Genomic DNA, 21,166 nt, shown 5'->3' with positions numbered 1-21,166 from the left:
AGGTTCATGATAATGTGTTCCATGGCCTTCCAGATCAGGCTACTTAGACTGATGGGCCTATAATTGCCTGGGTCAGTGAATGCTGCACCTTTGTGTAGACGGATGACAGTGTCTGTCCTCCATTCAGCTGGAATGAAGATGGTGCTTAGGCTTTGGTTGAATAGGATGTCTAATGGAGCTGACAGCTCATGCCTGAGTATGATACCGCCAGAGATGTTATTGGGTCTTATGGAGACTGTAGTTTGCCTTTGAGATAACATTAAGGATCTGTTCCCTGGTGATGAGGGCAGGGGGCAGGTACTGGAGATGTCCTGGTTTACTGATGGGGGGGATGGGGGGTGAAGTTTTCACTGAATCTGACTGTCAGCAGGTTGGCTATATATATGGCATTTATCTATGTGGTGTTATTGACCACCAGTTCAGAGCAGATTTGGGTGTTACCTTTGAGATTGCGGACATATGTGAAGAAGGCCTTGTGATTGTCCTTAGTGGATGTGGCCAATTTGGACTCGAAGTTAGCCTTAGAAGATTTCACCAGTGACCTTATTTGCTTGTTCTGACAAAGGAGAGATTGCTTCCAACTTGGCACCTGCTCCTTCTTGGTCCTGGGCAGCAATTTTTCCTTTTATTAGAGAGTTTGTTTATTGCTTTGTCCACCAGACAGATTTACTCTTCCTTAAGGAAGATTATTTGGTCATGTCAGGTGTTGCTGAGTCCATACAGCTATATAGGTGCTCACATAATTTTTTGGTGTAGGCTTGGACATTAGTGCTAGTTCCAACTGAAGGTATGGTGGTTGTGAAGCTGTTTATACCTGCTATGAGGAGATTTTAGTCAGCTTTGGAAAAGTTATTTTTCATTTGACTATGACAAGGGGGGGGGGTGTCAGGGGAGATGGTGACTTCAAAAGTGATTGTTTTATTGTCGGATCTTACCAAGGAGGATGACATTGTAGAGGTGCAACAGTGGCTACTCATGTTGGTTAGGACCAGGTCCATGATATTTTCACCTCTCTTAGGGGTGCTGACCAGCTAATCCAATGCTTTGGCATTGATGAAGTTGGGAAATCTTTGGACGTTCATGCTTGGGCTAGAATAGGTCTTCCACTCTATGGTTGGGTAGTTAAAGTCACCCAGGATCATGGTAGAGTGTTGAATCTTGATGGATTCAAGTAATTGCAGATACGTGGAGTGGGCGTCCTGAGTCAGGGTTGGGGGGTCTGCAGTTGGAGTGTCTCCTGTGCATCATACTGTTTGACCAGCCTGCATGTGTGTATATCTTTGATAAATATTGAAAATCCACCTCCTTTGGCTTTGTAGCCCACCGTTTGAGGTCTGAAAGTATGTTAGGATGATTAACCTAGTAAGGCTGGGGTGTTTTCTGCAGCTTTGAACCAGGTTTCAGTGACTCCACAAATGTCAGCATCCTCCAAGGCAAGGAATGCTTGCAATGAGTGGTGTTAATCCTGGTGTCTGCATTGCAGCAAATGCAACACCCATGGTTGTTTTATAAACTGTGTACACTGGATAGTCAACTATTCTGTTAATACTGTCATGCAGAGATGGTGATGGCCAGCATGGTTCTCCTGGTTATGTCTCTAGCATGTCTACATTGTGAAACTTACAACCCAGTCATCCACATAACCTCTCTGAGCTAGATGATGCAAGAGTCAATGATTAAGCCCTGTTTGTGTGCATCAGTTGATCTATGTCCTGCAGTGGTACCAGTGTCACCATAAAGAGCCTGTTCTGTTGGTTTCTGTTGCCTATAGTATTTATCCTTACAGAACCCACATTCGTCATGCCACTGTTATTGTTAGCCAATGTCTGCTTCGCCCCCCACACCCCCTACTTATACATACTAACTCCAAGATCGCACAATTAGGCACACAAAGGTAACTCACACCCACACATTGCATAGTCCCTTGCACACATACATCATAGTCACAACACACACTGACATACACTAAAACCCCTAACCAACACACTTACACATACATACCCGAACTAACACCTAACCATTCACACATCACAACACCAGAAGCGCTAATTCAAAATCTCCGTACTTCAGGATTTTGAATTTTGCGCTTCTGGTGTTTTGGGATTTCAAGGCTTCATTGTTGTAATTTAGAAATACTGAAATTCGAGATTTCAGCATATTGAAATTATGATGGAACCCGACGAACTACATGCAGGTATGTGTTGTTTGTAGAACTCGGCACCATTGTGTGTACAGGTTCATCACTTCCTTCCATGAATGCAGATGCTCAGTACAGGGTTGTCTTCATATATTTCTGTGTCATTTTATGGAGCAACTGGAGATTGCACTTTCCTCTACAGCTGCTTTTGCCATGTCTAGTGCCTGCTGCCAGTGCAGACGGCGAAACTGTACTGTAGCAAGACTACAGTGAGTCATCAGGGAGTCTGGCTGAAACACCAATAGCAGAGACACTATAGCTATAAACTTTATGCACCCTAATGAAGGATGGGAAACTGATGCAGGAATCACATTGTACCAATGTTATCCCTGTACCTGACGTAAAAATCAGCTCACCAAAAGATAACACAAGACTTTCTTCAACAACCACATATTAATTCTCCACAGCCAGATGGAGTATATTATTTTTATTATTAGTCTGATAATCAGGTCACACAAATTAAGTATGAGTATAACTTTTCAGACATGCACCAAAAGTAATAATGTCCAATATATAGCTTGCTTAGATCCACACAGTAATATGAGAATATGGGATTCAGGTCATATCAGGTCAAAGCATATGTTTTGTTTTGCAGCTATCTGAACTGCTACAATGTCAGATGTTCCATATTTGGACATAATGACTGAGCTAATTACTCAGCTTGCAAACACAGGAGCTGATTTGATCTTTAAGCCTCAGGTAATTCTCTATTTTTTTTATCAGAAAAATCAAGTGACATTCACTTCTCCCTTTAGTTCTCTGAATCTTTTGAGCATTTGCTGTCCAGTATTTGTTTATATATAGCTTGTTATTACACAAATGTAAAAGGTTTTGGCTAGGTCAAGGTAGGTGGTGTGCACCATCTTTCCCTCATCAAAGAAGTCGACCGAGTTTAACAGGCATGATCTCCCTTTGACAAAACAAGCATCTGGAGGTTGCCAATGTTCTTGTTTATAAGGTTCATGATAATGTGTTCCATGGCCTTCCAGATCAGGCTACTTAGACTGATGGGCCTATAATTGCCTGGGTCAGTGAATGCTGCACCTTTGTGTAGATGGATGACAGTGTCTGTCCTCCATTCAGCTGGAATGAAGATGGTGCTTAGGCTTTGGTTGAATAGGATGTCTAATGGAGCTGACAGCTCATGCCTCAGTATGATACAGCCAGAGATGTTATTGGGTCTTATGGAGACTGTAGTTTGCCTTTGAGATAACATTAAGGATCTGTTCCCTGGTGATGAGGGCAGGGGGCAGGTACTGGAGATGTCCTGGTTTACTGATGGGGGGATGGGGGGTGAAGTTTTCACTGAATCTGACTGTCAGCAGGTTGGCTATATCTATGGCATTTATCTATGTGGTGTTATTGACCACCAGTTCAGAGCAGATTTGGGTGTTACCTTTGAGATTGCGGACATATGTGAAGAAGGCCTTGTGATTGTCCTTAGTGGATGTGGCCAATTTGGACTCGAAGTTAGCCTTAGAAGATTTCACCAGTGACCTTATTTGCTTGTTCTGACAAAGGAGAGATTGCTTCCAACTTGGCACCTGCTCCTTCTTGGTCCTGGGCAGCAATTTTTTCCTTTTATTAGAGAGTTTGTTTATTGCTTTGTCCACCAGACAGATTTACTCTTCCTTAAGGAAGATTATTTGGTCATGTCAGGTGTTGCTGAGTCCATACAGCTATATAGGTGCTCACATAATTTTTTGGTGTAGGCTTGGACATTAGTGCTAGTTCCAACTGAAGGTATGGTGGTTGTGAAGCTGTTTATACCTGCTATGAGGAGATTTTAGTCAGCTTTGGAAAAGTTATTTTTCATTTGACTATGACAAGGGGGGGGGGTGTCAGGGGAGATGGTGACTTCAAAAGTGATTGTTTTATGGTCGGATCTTACCAAGGAGGATGACATTGTAGAGGTGCAACAGTGGCTACTCATGTTGGTTAGGACCAGGTCCATGATATTTTCACCTCTCTTAGGGGTGTTGACCAGCTAATCCAATGCTTTGGCATTGATGAAGTTGGGAAATCTCTGGACGTTCATGCTTGGGCTAGAATAGGTCTTCCACTCTATGGTTGGGTAGTTAAAGTCACCCAGGATCATGGTAGAGTGTTGAATCTTGATGGATTCAAGTAATTGCAGATACGTGGAGTGGGCGTCCTGAGTCAGGGTTGGGGGGTCTGCAGTTGGAGTGTCTCCTGTGCATCATACTGTTTGACCAGCCTGCACGTGTGTATATCTTTGATAAATATTGAAAATCCACCTCCTTTGGCTTTGTAGCCCTCTGTTTGAGGTCTGAAAGTATGTTAGGATGATTAACCTAGTAAGGCTGGGGTGTTTTCTGCAGCTTTGAACCAGGTTTCAGTGACTCCACAAATGTCAGCATCCTCCAAGGCAAGGAATGCTTGCAATGAGTGGTGTTAATCCTGGTGTCTGCATTGCAGCAAATGCAACACCCATGGTTGTTTTATAAACTGTGTACACTGGATAGTCAACTATTCTGTTAATACTGTCATGCAGAGATGGTGATGGCCAGCATGGTTCTCCTGGTTATGTCTCTAGCATGTCTACATTGTGAAACTTACAACCCAGTCATCCACATAACCTCTCTGAGCTAGATGATGCAAGAGTCAATGATTAAGCCCTGTTTGTGTGCATCAGTTGATCTATGTCCTGCAGTGGTACCAGTGTCACCATAAAGAGCCTGTTCTGTTGGTTTCTGTTGCCTATAGTATTTATCCTTACAGAACCCACATTCGTCATGCCACTGTTATTGTTAGCCAATGTCTGCTTCGCCCCCCACACCCCCTACTTATACATACTAACTCCAAGATCGCACAATTAGGCACACAATGGTAACTCACACCCACACATTGCATAGTCCCTTGCACACATACATCATAGTCACAACACACACTGACATACACTAAAACCCCTAACCAACACACTTACACATACATACCCGAACTAACACCTAACCATTCACACATCACAACACCAGAAGCGCTAATTCAAAATCTCCGTACTTCAGGATTTTGAATTTTGCGCTTCTGGTGTTTTGGGATTTCAAGGCTTCATTGTTGTAATTTAGAAATACTGAAATTCGGGATTTCAGCATTTTGAAATTATGATGGAACCCGACGGACTACATGCAGGTATGTGTTGTTTGTAGAACTCGGCACCATTGTGTGTACAGGTTCATCACTTCCTTCCATGAATGCAGATGCTCAGTACAGGGTTGTCTTCATATATTTCTGTGTGATGTTATGGTGCAACTGGAGATTGCACTTTCCTCTACAGCTGCCTTTGCCATGTCTAGTGCCTGCTGCCAGTGCAGACGGCGAAACTGTACTGTAGCAAGACTACAGTGAGTCATCAGGGAGTCTGGCTGAAACACCAATAGCAGAGACACTATAGCTATAAACATTATGCACCCTAATGAAGGATGGGAAACTGATGCAGGAATCACATTGCACCAATGTTATCCCTGTACCTGACGTAAAAATCAGCTCACCAAAAGATAACACAAGACTTTCTTCAACAACCACATATTAATTCTCCACAGCCAGATGGAGTATATTATTTTTATTATTAGTCTGATAATCAGGTCACACAAATTAAGTATGAGTATAATTTTTCAGACATGCACCAAAAGTAATAATGTCCAATATATAGCTTGCTTAGATCCACACAGTAATATGAGAATATGGGATTCAGGTCATATCAGGTCAAAGCATATGTTTTGTTTTGCAGCTATCTGAACTGCTACAATGTCAGATGCTCCATATTTGGACATAATGACTGAGCTAATTACTCAGCTTGCAAACACAGGAGCTGATTTGATCTCTAAGCCTCAGGTAATTCTCTAGTTTTTTTATCAGAAAAATCAAGTGACATTCACTTCTCTCTTTAGTTCTCTGACTCTTTTGAGCATTTGCTGTCCAGTATTTGTTTATATACAGCTTGTTATTACACAAATGTATTATTATTAGTCACATACTGTGGTGGTGCTACGGTAGCACTGTCGCCTCACAGTAAGACACTGTCCATTTCGATCCTCAGCTAGAGCGTATTCTGCGTGGAGACTATTGTGAATGGGCATACCTTCATTGAAGGTTGTGCATCAGGGCTGGCAACTCGGCACATAAAAATCTACTGCCGATCATTAGCAGACCGGAGTTCTGCTGTGGCGACCCCTAACCGGGAAAAGCTGAAAGACACAACACAACAACATTGTTATTAGTCACACTTTTATGACTCTGTTGAATCAAACTAGAAGCTTATATGCCAGCTGGGATGAATAATCTTCATGACAGGTTATTTCAGACAAATTGTTTGCATGGATTCCTCACTTCACTCACATATTAATATTAAAACTGAATAACTTAAAAGTGGTATAGCCTTTTATAAAAACTAGTTTTTACAAGATTCAAGTACCCTGTAATTCAGATGTGCAGTTATTTACTCCTTCTGCCCTATGTCAATGTTTCTAACAATGCGCTATCAATTAGTCCATCTGGCTCCACTTTCCTAATGAATAAAGAACCACAACGTGGTACATAGTCCTTCTGGTCCCACTTTTCTATGAGTAAAGAACCACAAACTGGCACAGAGTCTGTCTGGTTCCACTTTTCTGATTAGTAGAGTACCACAAGCTATTGCCTCAAACAGTGATTGATAGGTAAATTGGGTGTGATTGCTGTTTCAGCTATTTCATCTGGGTGTTCAAGAATAGGTGAGGGACACCATTATGGAAGCATAATAACCTGAACGAGCCCTTTGAATTTTTTCTGCCATCAGTGTCTACGTTTCTAGACAAATGTATTATTTACTACATTGTACCAGTAGTCTCAATAAGAGAGCAAAGCAAAAGAGATAAAACACTGCTACATATTTTGGTTGGTTCACCTACCATTAAAAGAGTTATGCACTATAAGGAAATCATTGAAAAAGCTTGTGAGATAAGAAGAGAAGGATGCAATAAAGCAGGAAACTGGATGTGAGCTACACAAGACATTTTCTAAATTACTTTCAAAGAAAGAAGTAGCAAATAGCTGCATAAATAAAGGGATATGAGTACTGTGACAAAAGGAGATACTGCCAGCACAGTTAGCTGGAATTTTGTAAATAATTATATTTGATTGGTGAATATCAAAATGATTTATACAAGATGCTTGTGCTACTAATGTGTTAGAACTGTATGTCATGTGTGTATCAAACTGCTTGTACAAATGTGTGTTGAAAAGATATTTGTAGAGTATGATGCTTAAAATGGAACCCCAATGTGTCCTTCTGGAAAAGAACAGAAATATACATGTATTATTGTAACTGTTTAAATGTATATATTGTAACAGTAGAAACTGGAATACAGGAGGTTAACCCTGAGTTCAGCAAACATCTGAAATTAAATTACTTTATGACTAGGCCATAAAAAATGGTATCCTTCAATTTTCAATGCAGCAATAGACACAATGTCTGTACTACGAAACTTTCTGTATTGTCTTTAGGGTGAACTAATTACTAGTCATGAAAGCATAAAGAATGCAATTGTTTTATGACTCCCAGCATCTGCCAGAGATATGAGGTGAAGCCCTTCTCTTTATTTTTACAGGTAGATGCTAAATATTGCAATATATCCCAGCAGCAATATTTGAGATATTATTTGAGAAGTTTCTTAGTGAAACACCTCAGAAACTGCTGATGTGAATCAAAGTATACCCAAAAATATTTCTATGCAGATTCACAAAGAGAAATGTGACCTAATGATGTGTTCCATTTCATTAAACAAAACTGTCAGAAAACTGCATACAATCAAAATGAAATCATTATGTATCTCACTTACTACATTCAAAGCCAAGACAAGATTCTGGTCTATTCACTGCAAATGGCATAGCAGGGTGCCAAATGAGAAATCCTTAGATAAAGAAGCAAAAAAGTAAATTACGTTCTTAATGACTCCTCGGCTTCATCTAAACACACTATGCTAGCACTACGTTTGTAATTGCATTGCTTAAAATACAGTGGCATATAGACAATATTGCTGTAATTTGTATATAATAAATACTACTATAACCTCAAAGTACATTGTCATTGCATTTCCATTCACTTTTGGAGTATCATTAAAAACTCATGACTTTAAGTGCAGTGAGAAGAGCCATCTACTAGACGATGATTTGTTTGCTAAGTGCTTGTTGGTCTCCATTAGTGTTTGTAAGGAATGAATCACGAATGGACATTTCTTAGTTATTTGTTCCCCATGAGCTGCAATATGACAATCTGCCATCTGATCTTTAGTACGGACCATTAAGCTTTGTAAACATGAAGCACTATTTCAAAATGAGTTTTGAGTTATGAGTAGCATTTAAAGTGGAGGGTATTAAATACAGTTACTGATTTTGAAATACGGATTTTTGAGGAAGTGAAACAAATAACCCACATGACATTTATAAAACAAGAATTTACAACACACTTGAAATTATCTGGAATACAACTGAATATTATTATGCTCTATTTATACATTATCTTCAGACATTTTTAGAAGGGGGATGGGAAGCTGCTGAAGTACAAACTCTACATGGTAATTGGTTAGCTTTTTTTAAGGTTACAAGAAAAATTCAAAAATGAAAGGACAGGGAATATACCTTACAAAATAATATGGCGATACAAGTCAGACATGATAGCTAAGCAAACAGTAAATATTCCCTCACCAGAAGCTCACCCTTTCTTTTTTCCACAGGAATGTGGATTATTATTTTTGGATCCTCTCTCCTTCAAATCCTGTACAAGTTTTTGGTGCCCCAACACCCCCTTGTCAAATAGCATTTCAGTAAGCTCTTTAAGTCTTTGTCTGAGGGCAAGGATATACTCAATTACATATCCTCTATGGGAATCATGTGTGTCACCCCCCACCATCCTAAATTAAATCCACAGTCCCTATACTCTATTATCAGACCACTACATAGGTCCATAGGTAGGTACTAGGCTATTGGCCCAAGGCCTATATAAGCCTAGCCAAATGGTACACTGGCTTTTGCCACCCCAAAAAAAAGGTATGAACTCAAAACAGCACTTATAAGTTGTCAACAGCAACCAGCAGTATTTTGGATGTCTAATTCACATTTTCCTCCACAAACTTCAAAACAATCTGACGTGAATGAGCCTGTCTGTTAAAACATGCTCTTGAAAATACATCTCATTAAACATTCCATAACACCCTACTGCTAGAATGATCCTTTTAGCTGTAGTAATTTGCGGGCCCAAAAATTCCACAGTACCTGTAGCTACGCAATAAAAATGTCGCCCAATGATAGGTAAAGGTGCCTGTGACACCCTGGTTTTGTTTCTACCCTTAGTAATTATTTGAAACTGCTCATGCTTCTGCATATTCACACATTTTTACTACACATCCAGTAAAATGCTTCTTACATTAGCCTTTCATTTTGATTATTTTGATCCCACATAATCTGAAATGGTGTATCATGGGATGTGGATGGAAATGAATTTATTAATTTATACTATGCTGTAGGAACTACCAGGTGCTAAACTGACTTTTTATCAAAGCTACCACTAAGGAATCCATATCTATGGAATCCATATCACTCTCCCAGTGTTGGGCATTTCTTACCTTGAGCACTAACAAATCACCACACTCATGTCCATATGGTGGGTCCTAGAGGATGCTGTGTTTTATGTAAAGCTGCATTTTTTGACATTACTTAACAATTCCTCTGGAAAAAAAACTTTTTCTCTATTTGGCATTCTACTTCAGAGCTAGAGTCAGTCATTTCCTCCACTGACTCAACTACATCTGCTCCTTCACTGCCAAAATAGACCGCAACTCCCACCCATCTATCAAACATTGACTTTCATCATAAGAAGAATTTCTCTATTTTTACAAGCACTGTAGCTAAAGCCATTTATCCACTATTTACTTTAATAAAGTTGCATTGTTTCCTTCAACCAGGGCATGATAATAGAAATTTATGAGGATCCTATTTCTAATTTACCTCGAGCTGGCACCCCTTGAAGACAACTGTTGTACCTCTGTTGTAAGATAACCCTTCTTAGAATATTTACCCTGCTGCTGCAAAGTGATTAACATCTTCTTTTATAGATGTGATAGCAAGTCCAATCCCAAAATCCACTCTTATGACTGCCAAAGCCGTTTATCAGAAATCGTTCCATCCACATATGCAAAGTATAAATTTTTACTTACAAGACAACATACAGTATGTCTCATCCATTTCCTTTTAGACATGTCTAAATTTAGTTTTCAGTCTTCAAGGTTTTTATTAACTTGTTGTTTGGCTAAGCACCCTGTCCGTTATTGTCATTTTTTAGGGGGAGCTTGCACACAGCTTGCTTAAATGACTTACTCAGACTGAGATGAAATATGCAGTTAGTTCATGCATTCTTTGCAGTCTTGACTACTTATTTTACTGAAAGTGTCGAAACCCTTGCCTATCTTGCCAGTAGCCATTCAAAATCGGTCTAGAAGCTAACAAATTCATCAGTTTTAAGTAATGGAAGAACCTGCTCCTAACTCTAGAAATGTAGCCCAAGTGTTTGAGCCCATTTTTCATGAGATACAGTTATCCATTCTATAAGGGGGGGCCACTTTAAACCCAGTCAGTAATCTAAGGTCAGAATCAAACCTTGTGCCTTAATCCTATTAAGCATTAAGCCAGAGTGGTTAGTACGGTTCATAGGCACTTACTAAGCTATTGATCTATGAGGATCATTAGAAGCCTAGCCATACATTCCAATAAGTTTTTTTTACATTGTATTCAAGTATGAATAACTCAGGCCCCTTGAATTCAAGTATGAACAGCTTAGTATTTACAGACATAGAGTTGTAGGTCTTTTTGTTTGTTTAAAGGAGGTGTTAAGAAACAGTTAGAATATTATAATTAGAAATCTAGTACCCAGTTAATATTTGACTTGTACGAGATATGAAAAGCAAAATACCAGGACTTTTAGATGGCTGTAGAATCCAGTATAAAAATCTTTATTCAACACAAGTGCTTTTGTGGGTAACCCCACTTCTTCAGATATCTAATACATTTTTAAAATCAGCTCTCAGTTCAAATATCCTCCTGAGACACTGTGTCTGAAGATAATATTTAAACCAAGAATCACTTCCAAAATGTACTAGACATCTGAAGTGGGATATCTGTTTTGTGCAGGGCAAGTGAGTTCTGAAGCTTTGGTGGCAGTTTTGTGTTTTTGCTCATACTAGATATGGTTTGATCTACTTTAACTATTGATTTAGGACTACACTGTAGGGGCATATTTGAGAAGTAGAAAACCCATTAGAAAGAACGTATTAGTTATCTATAATTTTAGAGGTTTGCAAGTGATCACTGCAACTTGGGCACATTTTGGTGTATAGGATTAAATTCATTATGCAGGCTTATAAAATTACATTCATTTCTGCATATATTGGGAAAGATCGTTTTATCACCTTCAGCATTCACAAGTGCATTGATACATAGATGCACACACACTTACAGTGATAGGGCCTTTAATTAATTCCTTCTTAAATTCTTTAACTCCCCCAAGAGCTATGTGTTTTAACTCTGTATCATATGTACATTGTCAGAAAATTAATAAAATGTTATTTTTCTATGACTGGAAGCAACATCGACCTGAAAAACTGCCATCTCTTTGCACCACACAAGACCAAGGCTGGTTTATCAGAATACAATGCATGAACTGGACCATGGCCAATATGAAGCATTACCGGTCTACAACTTTGGAGTTTAATCTACGATTACCAGATCCACTCTCTCTTTACAAGTATGTAGGCTAAAACTGGGCAAACATTACTCTCCAAAATTTGATGCTTCACTGATCACTGTAAATAACGGGTTTGCCATTGCCCTTGTGGCTGACAGGGGTCACCAATTTACTTACCAAACTAAAGAATACAAGCCTGTACTTCTGTTAGTTTGAGCATTTGTACTGGTAGTTATCAATATGTACTATTTTTTGTGACACATTGAGCATTACGTCAATTTTCCCCTCCTGCAGTACTTCTACAAAGAAATAAAATGAAATCAAGTACAAGTTTAAAAAAATACACTTTATTTATATAAAAATTAACCCATAGGGTTTTAAAACTTGTAACAGTACAACCTTAAAGGCATACAAATACAAAAAATACAAAAATTCAGTACATTTGAGGCATTGTTCAGAAAGGTCACAGATTTGCGAAGTTTGAGACTATCAAAAATATATTAACTGCAACAAATTGCCTTGCTAGGAGTGGAACATCCTACACAAGAATACAAAAAATGAAGATGGTGAATGAAGTGCGAGCCTCTTCTTCCAACTCCACTTTTGTGCGACTATATACACGCAATCCGGCACCTCGATTTGCAAGAGCTTTGGTTATGTAGTGCTTTTTTCCCATCTTTAGCGGCACAGGACACACCAGACTGAATGTGCTTCATTGATCAGGTTGCCCATTTCAATGTATTTGTCACAAAATCACATGTCTGAAGTCTCAAAATTGTCCATTCATTGTTTTTCTTTCGTCTTATAAAGGTTTCATGGAAAACATGTTTAATCAGAATGAACTAATCAACTGCAACACTATGTACATTTAATTTTAAGCATTCAAAATTTAACAAACCAAGCAATCTGATGCACTGACACTGCTTAGCATTTCTATACTGATGGGCTTTTTCAGTTTGCTCAAACCATACATACATTTTCAACAGAATGGAAGACTCAAAGGTAACACAAAGGAAGCACAAGCAGATAGGCAGCAGTGAACAGATTCTCTCCAATTTTCTATTCTTGTACAAGTGCTTCAAAATCTCACAACAAAATCATTAAATAAAACGGCAGTCACAGTTAACAAAAGTGCTATAAAAAAATACTGACATTCAAGGAGCATTTTAACACAGCTTAGACAAATAACACAGGATACCTCAAATGCTTGTTAATGCTAAATAAAATGTGGAAAAACAAATATGAAAAACTGAATTTCCACTCTTGAGGTCTTTAACCACCTTAACCACCGTATACTGCTATGGCGTGACATATGAAAAAGGGGTCCTCCAAATGATCCCATCTCCCAGGTTAGTGCCATTCTAGTTTTGTTACAACGGCTGCCCATATTATAGGATTTCCTCCCAAATAGTTCTGCTCAGCAGAAAAAAATGCCCTTCTTCATACAACATGGAATGCTACAAAACACAGGCATGTGAACATGCATGCTCTCATTTTAGTAGTCTTCAGGCCTACACTAGAAACCAAGAGAGAAAAAAATCAAGGAAGCAGCAAGATGCCACTGACGGAAAATAATGCTGCATGGGCTCATTATTAACACCTCTAAACAACCTCCCTTACAAAACACCAAACAATAAAAATGTTGCAAAAAATGTCCTTAAGGAGAGGTTTCACTCACATACGACTTTCATAAACAGGATGAAAAGCCACTGAATAAAAGCATGTAATGACTGCTTTGACTACTTGCCATGAAATGGAAGCACAAGTCACTCACATGAACAAGTGTTTTGCTTTATACTGACACAGCAATAGGAAACCCTGAGATCAAGTGCTCACTAAAGGGCCCCAGTAGGATCCCGAACCCTAAGCAGGTATTAAGAGCATCAACTGCTAGGTGGATGAAAAGCAACTTGTGTCAAAAGACTTAATACAGTATCTAACTCTTAGGAGTGTAGTGGAACAAGTCAAGGCACCTTTTCTTCTGCAATTTTTTTAAATTATGAAATGTTCAAAATCAATCGTAGAAAGGGCAGAAGATGGAACCAAAAGCTCCTTTGCTATTCCCGCCAGGGTTAACCAACCCTGCAGAAAATGGTGTCACCTGACATCTTCTCCAGTCGCAGGACACGTCTTAACCAAAGACCGTCTTTTCTGCTCATTTGTGCAAAACACTGTAGAACTCTTGTCCAGATTTAAGAATGATGTGTGTGAAACTCTTCACTTGGTGACCTCGTTCTGGTTCACAGAAGGATCAATCTTTAAAAAAAAAACATACATGTTGTTAAAAAAACTTTGTAATGCATCCATTAAAAATAAGGAACAAAAAATTCATTTCCAGTAATACCTGCCTTCAAAAAACATCAAATATTTTGTAGACATACTACACATACTCCTTCTTTTCCCCCTTAACAGGGGAATTACAGATGCTGGGGAGACACATTAGTGGAAATGGATGAAATATGAAGACATTTCTTACGATGCACTGAAAGCAATGTCATTAGCATCACAGGGAAAATTTGTGCTTTCATAAATAGGCAGGGGATGCATTCTAATGCCAAATAGGACAAGAGATACAAGATCTCTGTATGCCTCACTCAAAAAGTAATACCAGTTTACTGTAATATGACAGAGCTAGGAAGTTCTCATGTCCCATATAAAGACTTTAGAAACATGCTAGAACTCAACATCTAGTTATTCATCTGCTACAGGTGGTAGCAAATTAACATTTGATAAACCCCTGAAAAAATGCCACACTTCTAAAAATAGTCCTATATAAAGATGTGGATGTTAGGACTAGCTTGAACTGGCACAGACTAAACTTTACTATTAAAAAAAGGATGCATGAAGCATGCAGAGACTGAAATTGCATTTACCTCTGTGTATGTGGGTGGTGGCATGTACTTGAATTCAGGGGTATACATGAAGATGGGTCCATCATAAGAACTGTCCAAGTCATCAAGTAGGGGTGAGGTGGGGCTCTCCAGTTGGTAGTCCTCTGGAATGATGTCCATGTAGCATGGAGGTGCTAGGGAAAAAAATACATAAGTTCATTAGCAACTAATACTTCTTACCATGTTCACAAGTCACAGAATCTGACATTTGCTACCTCTTTGCCTTCTCATTTGTACAGTAAGAAACTTGCAACACTCAACATCCCCCAATCATATACTTCTGTCACAAAAATGCATACAGAACCCACAGCAATGTAAAACCCAAGAACATAATAGGACTTTGTTATGCTATACAGCACAAGGGAAATGCCATTCTACTCTGTCAACAGAGCAGGTCACCTCCTCTACCTCCTCACATGCCTACCACAAAGCATGCAAGGTCAGCTGTATGGCTTCTAAAGAACTGCCTGTGGCCCAGAGAGAGAGGAAGCATCAGCCAACAGTCTATGTAGGCAGCCTTGTATTTATTGTAATTAGCATTTTATTTACTATATTCACACTTTGTTGACAAAGTTCGATAGTCTCTTTTTCAGGGGAAATTGAGGTGGCCATGAAGAGGAAATTGGTCGGGGTACCAGAGAATTCTCCACCCCCTCACTCTTTTCTAGAAGTGTTGTACGATCTATTACATCTACCTGAGCTACCACGAACTTGGGTAGTAGGGGACTCCGTATACTGACAACAGGTTCTACCTGCTGCACTACACCACAAAACTCCCACCTTTTATACTCACAATGACCAATCATGCCTTTATATTGCACATTTAATTGCAATATTTACCTTCAGGATTGTCGGGGATGTTGAGAGACACCCAACTCATTTCAGAGCTTGCTACACTGCCAGCAGATGCAACACTGGATATACGGCTGCTGTGACCAGAGGAGGAGGTGCCAATCACCAATGGCAATTCCAGGATAACCTTTTTTGTGCCAGGCACATGGACATAAATCTGAAGAGGATAAACAGAAAGCAGAAGCCATTAGTACCTCACCATGACACATCAACGCAACTACAATTACATTAGTGTAGTGGAAAAACTAACTTTAAAATATCTAAAATCCAGGCATTGGGGACCCAGGAGTTTCTACTTGCTTGGAATGCAATTTCCTGGTTTAGAACTCCCTAACTTTAATCTTGGGTGCACCAAAAGATTCATACTACAGTCCAAAACATTTTTTACAGTTCTGATCTGTGATACAGATCATAGTACTGAAACATCATACATTTCTTGTATATGTAATTTCTATTGTACTCCAACAACTGTACATAATCCAGCACACTTCTATATGTGAACTACACATGATGTACAAGAAATTATGACATCACTATAAAAGGACTGTGACAATACAACCACTAAAGAATACCCCAACACAGAATTATATAATTCAGTATTAAGAAAAACAAAACATCTTGTACTTTTTCTGAATAGTTATCCCTGAGAAGCAAACAATACTTACCATAAGATAGTATTCAACCCGAAGGATGTGACAGCCCAAAATAGATGGCTTGATCTTTGGAACACGAATGCTCTTTCCCCGCCAGCAGTCAGACATGCCTGAGACAATGTGGTCACCTCGAACTCTGGAGATCTTCTGTTTGTAAACTCGAGTCTGCCCATTTGCCAGGTAGGTATGCTTGGCAATAATGGCTGCTTTGGGCATCACAATGCGAGAACTGGTATTCTCAAAGTTGGCATTTATGCAGATCTCTTCTCCTGTCAATGACAAGAATGTAGACAACTTTCTATTAGTACAAAAATTGAAATCTGTGAGTTGTCAAATAAGCTGTTTGCTCCCTGCAGTCTTCGATTAATTATCTCAGTCTCCTCCACTGGCCCACTGTGCGACTCTTAACTAATTCACTTTACCAGACAGTGATGTGTAGTTGGGAAATTAGGCTGAGATCCTCAATAGCCTCCTGTCTACCAAATACCTATGTACAACCCCACACACTACTAAATATTTATACAACCATTTTCTCCAGATGCCTTGCATTAATGTATTGATTCATTGGTTTTAACTGTGCTAGTCCCACCAAACAGCTATCAATGTACCATCACTTCTGCATAAAAGTTACTATAACTTAATACCCCGGTGTTTTTACTACCAGTCATAAGTAATACTGTTTTTTAAATAAAGCAAATGTTTAATATCCCCCAGTCTGGGTAGTTTGGGAGGATCACAGCACTTACTGCAAAAACACAGTTCTAGGAGGTGACAAAGCTGCCTAAAATCATATACAACGAAGCATTAGTCTAAACTGAATCTATGAAACAAGTGTATCACAAGGGAAAACACTAGCTGCTGACAAATTCTACAAAATTATCACTAAATTCACATATCTAACAGTGCTTACCTTCACAAAAACCCTGTCGGTCAATCTTGGCAAAGACGGATACTTGGCCATCTGGAATGAACATGCAGGACACCTTTTCTTCTTTGGTAGCGGATACAGGAACCTTGAAGGGGAAAAAAAGAAAATCTATTCAGACATGTAATATAACATAATATATGCACTATACAATTACCTGCATCTAAAATGTAACTATTTAGGTCACTGCCTATCCCCGCTGACACAACTATAAGTAGTCAAATAAAAGTGGCACGGCACTGTCATAACACTGGCAACAGGTACAGCCAAATACACTGAGCACTCTGAAACTGGAGATATAAAAAAATCCACAACAATCTACCACCGTCTATAACAAAAATACAGTAAAAACTGGTAAAAATAGTAATAAGTGCTCTTTGACTGCTAACATATGGGATCATGGGAGGTTACAAGGCTAATGGCCCTGGGGCCCTTACAAACCTAGCCAAGACTTTCTTCCCCAGAAAAGAAACATGCAGACAATCTCAAATTTATATTTAGTCCTTACTGCACATTTTAACAAATTTTTTCCCTTCAAATACAGTCATAGGACGTTACTAGGCTAATGGCCATGGGGCCCTTACAAGCCTAGCCAAGAATTCTTCCCCAAAAAAGGAACCCGTAGACTGAATCTCAAATTTACATTTTGTCCTTGTTGCACATTTTAACAATGTTTTTTTTCTTCAAATGCAGCCTCCTACACACCAATACAAGTATGCATTGTTTTAAAATGTTGCTTCATAAAACCATGAACAATTGCTTGACATAAGAGTCAAGAATGTCTTGAGAAACTTAAAAGTATGCCAGACATCAGGGTCTTGCTACTTACCATCAAGTCTGGAGTGCTGATGTCAACTGGCTCCAGAACCTCAAAATTCTGCAATGTCTCATGGGGTGGGTGGTTTGGTCGCTCCACCAAGGCCTTGACCCAATACTCCACAGTGCCAAACTTTCCTCTGAATGAAGTACCTAGAGGTCTGCATAAAAAGCAAGAAGCTTAACTTTAGACATGTACACACAAGGCGAACTTGTCAAATATCCTGAAAAAGAAAACATTTAGGATACTCACCCTTGGGGCAGCTCGAATCCAAACTTAAACTCATACTTGTTGCCCGGCCTCAAAATGATTGACCCATCAACATCTAACAAAATAACACATAATACAGTTAGAATAAAGTTTGCACACTTCACAGGTTCTACACAATGCATTTACTCATACCCCAAAATAAAAGCTTGCACACTTCACAGGTTCTACACAATGCATTTACTCATACCCCAAAATAGATCTCTAATAAGCACAAGACGTTTTCAGACTTTTAAAAAATATTTCCTTTAACGTTTGTATTCTACTGAGCTCCACTATTCTGAATACAGGCTTGCTACTGATATTACTGAAGCGTTCAAAGGCAATGTTCAACGTTTAATCATAAATTCATGCTCTACAATTACGTTTAAGCATAAATTCTTGCTTTAAAGTTACTGTTATCCACAAGCGCTTAAACCGGGTTCAAATTACAATACAATTCAAACTGGAAGTATTGTAGTTCAGTTATTTAAATGTAAAAAGCAAATAACTGCAATGCAGCTTACAAAAAAATGCACATCATTCTGAAATTCCACCGGCCACCCTCTTTATGTCTGAAGACACTTTACTCTCGACACATTACCATACATTTCATTTAAATAAACAATGTGAAAGTAAGAACTCTTTTGAAATATTTCATTAAAACGCACTAGACATCCGTTCCTATCACTTCGCAAAGTTGTCATAACTTGCCTTAAACAGCTCCTTTACTGGAAGCGGGCATCACTAACAACTAAGCAACAGAAACCTCAAGCAGTACTTTCATCTTGTCGTTGCTATGGCTCCAGAGTGGCTTCAGTACAGCAGTACAACACCGCGCGCATTACTAATAAGTTGAAGGCTGCAGGTACACAGCTGTCAATCAGCCATCTCAAGACACGCCCAGACTTAGGCAAAAAAGGCGTGGGGCGCTTAAATTAAGCTACAAGACAGCCTATATTTGTATAGCTATAAATGTCTATTCAATACGCTATAAAAGAAAACACATCAATTTGTCATAAGGGAGAGCAATGCCCCCCTTCCCGTGAGGTTTTGCGTAGCTAACACTTGGTATTCTGAATACAGAATGACGCTCGGGGTGCCGTTCCCTGACATCGCCAATTCAGTAATGGAGTTTTGCGCAATGGAGCTCATATTAGGGATCAACATACAACACCGAAGGTCTGCATCTTCTTTAGAGTGTACAACAGGATCGTGGTAAAGTACTAGAATGACAATTACGTTTAATGTACATCGCTCTACATTCTGTGTACTCGTTGCTCTGGATCTCGGTATCTCCCCGGGACCCTCCCGAAACAGGATCTGCCCCCCCCCCCCCCATTTCGGTCATTAAATATTGCCTAAACATATCTAAGCATCTCTTTTTGATTTGACATCACTGTAAACTTATTATCCCTAAACACCCCCCAACTTATATACACTGTTCCGTCACTTAGTTATTACAATACAAACTATATTGATCAGCCTGCTTACATGAAGCAGTCCTTACCTGTCGAGTTATCTTCTAAGTGCAATACATCGTCGTACCGCAGGTACTCCACTTGTTGCTTGCATTCCTTGCTCCACTGCACCGAAGCAACACCACACGCCTGCATCCGGACAACCTGCACACGCATCACCTCGACCACCTCCAACAGCACGCGGCCACACACCTTATCGCCACTGCTGTAAGTTTTGTCCGGCTCACTAAAGCATATCTGGAACAACTTCATCTTCCTCGACATAACAACCATTTTTGCCGACGTTTAATTCCAGAAAAAAGCAACAAGAAAGTAGGAGCGCTGAAGTAAGATATGCACTTGGGTATTAAATATAGCTTAACCTTTTTAAGGAAGCTTCCAAAGACTTTTAACTCGAATATTATTTGTTACACCAAAACTGTCTATTAATTAGAAGGGTTACTTCTTCAATAGATTTGTAATCAGAAGGCTTGCTCTTCCAATAGAGCTGTAGTTCACTGGTGCTAGTAAAAAGTTGAAGTTCAACAGACAAAGGCGGAAGGAGTTATTTATACTAATAGTGCTCCTCCTGCGTACCACCCCTTCAAGTTTTGTTGTTGACCGCTTACAGTCTACACGTGCATCGCGGCTGATCAGCACCTACTACCTCGTGCACATCAATTCTATTGGTCCAACTCTTTTGTTTACGAAGCAGGCACCCAATAGGGAACGGCATGCAGCGCGTGGACAGGGCATGTAAGGCTGCCTGATCACTCGCTGCTGATAGTATGTAGAAGGCGTCTTGGTGATGTTGATGTGTCATCCGTGACAAAACGATACTGCCCAATCAGAGTACAGCACTGAGACCACAGTGTGGGTGTGTCATTTCATTGTCTGCTTGAACAGTTTGCTGGGGATTCCCCGAAGTAATTGATCACTGTGGGGATTAGAAACAATGTTAACATGGTTAATAATTATCACGACAAGAGCAATGAGGGTCCGTAAACTTAATAGAATGTGGTACTTACAATCATAAGTCATTAAAAAGTTACATTTTCAATGGAAGTTGTTATACAATGATTGCTTTTGAAACAATGTATTGTAAACGTCAGACTGCCAATGTTATTCCATATATTGGTTTTCTACAGCAATTTACTAACGTTTATATCTATGTAAAATTAGTTGTCTAATCCACATGTCCTGGGAGGTAGCTGAAAGGGGTCTTCTACCACTATACTCACCCAACTGGGAAACATTACATACAATAAACAAATGTAGTTAAAACTGTGGACCGCAAGAATCATGGATATGAATGGTACACTTGTACACTGGTTTCAATAGGCAATAGTATGTCTAATACAGCCTTCAGCAGACTCCTTTGGTTACCCCGTT

General features: G+C 39.4%; 1 protein-coding gene across 1 annotated transcript; it reads right to left on the bottom strand.

Annotated features, from left to right (window-relative positions):
• Positions 1-12,255: 12,255 nt before the first annotated feature.
• Positions 12,256-20,316, bottom strand: LOC122808879 (thioredoxin interacting protein). Its single transcript, XM_044079991.1, has 8 exons — positions 19,825-20,316; positions 18,321-18,393; positions 18,081-18,228; positions 17,237-17,339; positions 16,339-16,595; positions 15,662-15,830; positions 14,804-14,955; positions 12,256-14,186 (listed from the first exon to the last, which is right to left on the bottom strand). Exons 1-8 carry the CDS (start codon positions 20,066-20,068, stop codon positions 14,148-14,150), a joined length of 1,185 nt encoding a protein of 394 aa, XP_043935926.1. The 5' UTR covers positions 20,069-20,316; the 3' UTR covers positions 12,256-14,147.
• Between the last annotated feature and the right edge of the window lie 850 nt (positions 20,317-21,166).

The sequence above is a fragment of the Protopterus annectens genome, chromosome 8.part0 (assembly GCF_019279795.1).
Source record: "Protopterus annectens isolate FY-2018-M chromosome 8.part0, PAN1.0, whole genome shotgun sequence".
NCBI lineage: Eukaryota > Metazoa > Chordata > Ceratodontiformes > Protopteridae > Protopterus > Protopterus annectens.
Note: the sequence above shows the minus strand (reverse complement) of the source record. Positions and strands in the feature narration are given on the sequence as shown.

Coding starts and splice junctions, on each gene's coding strand:
- LOC122808879 (XM_044079991.1), bottom strand. CDS start 20,068: ATGGTTGTTATGTCGAGGAAGATGAAGTTGTTCCAGATATGCTTTAGT. Junction 16,596..17,236: donor CCGACAGGGTTTTTGTGAAG/GTAAGCACTGTT, acceptor TGTCATTGACAG/GAGAAGAGATCTGCATAAAT. Junction 14,956..15,661: donor CATCCCCGACAATCCTGAAG/GTAAATATTGCA, acceptor TTTTTTCCCTAG/CACCTCCATGCTACATGGAC.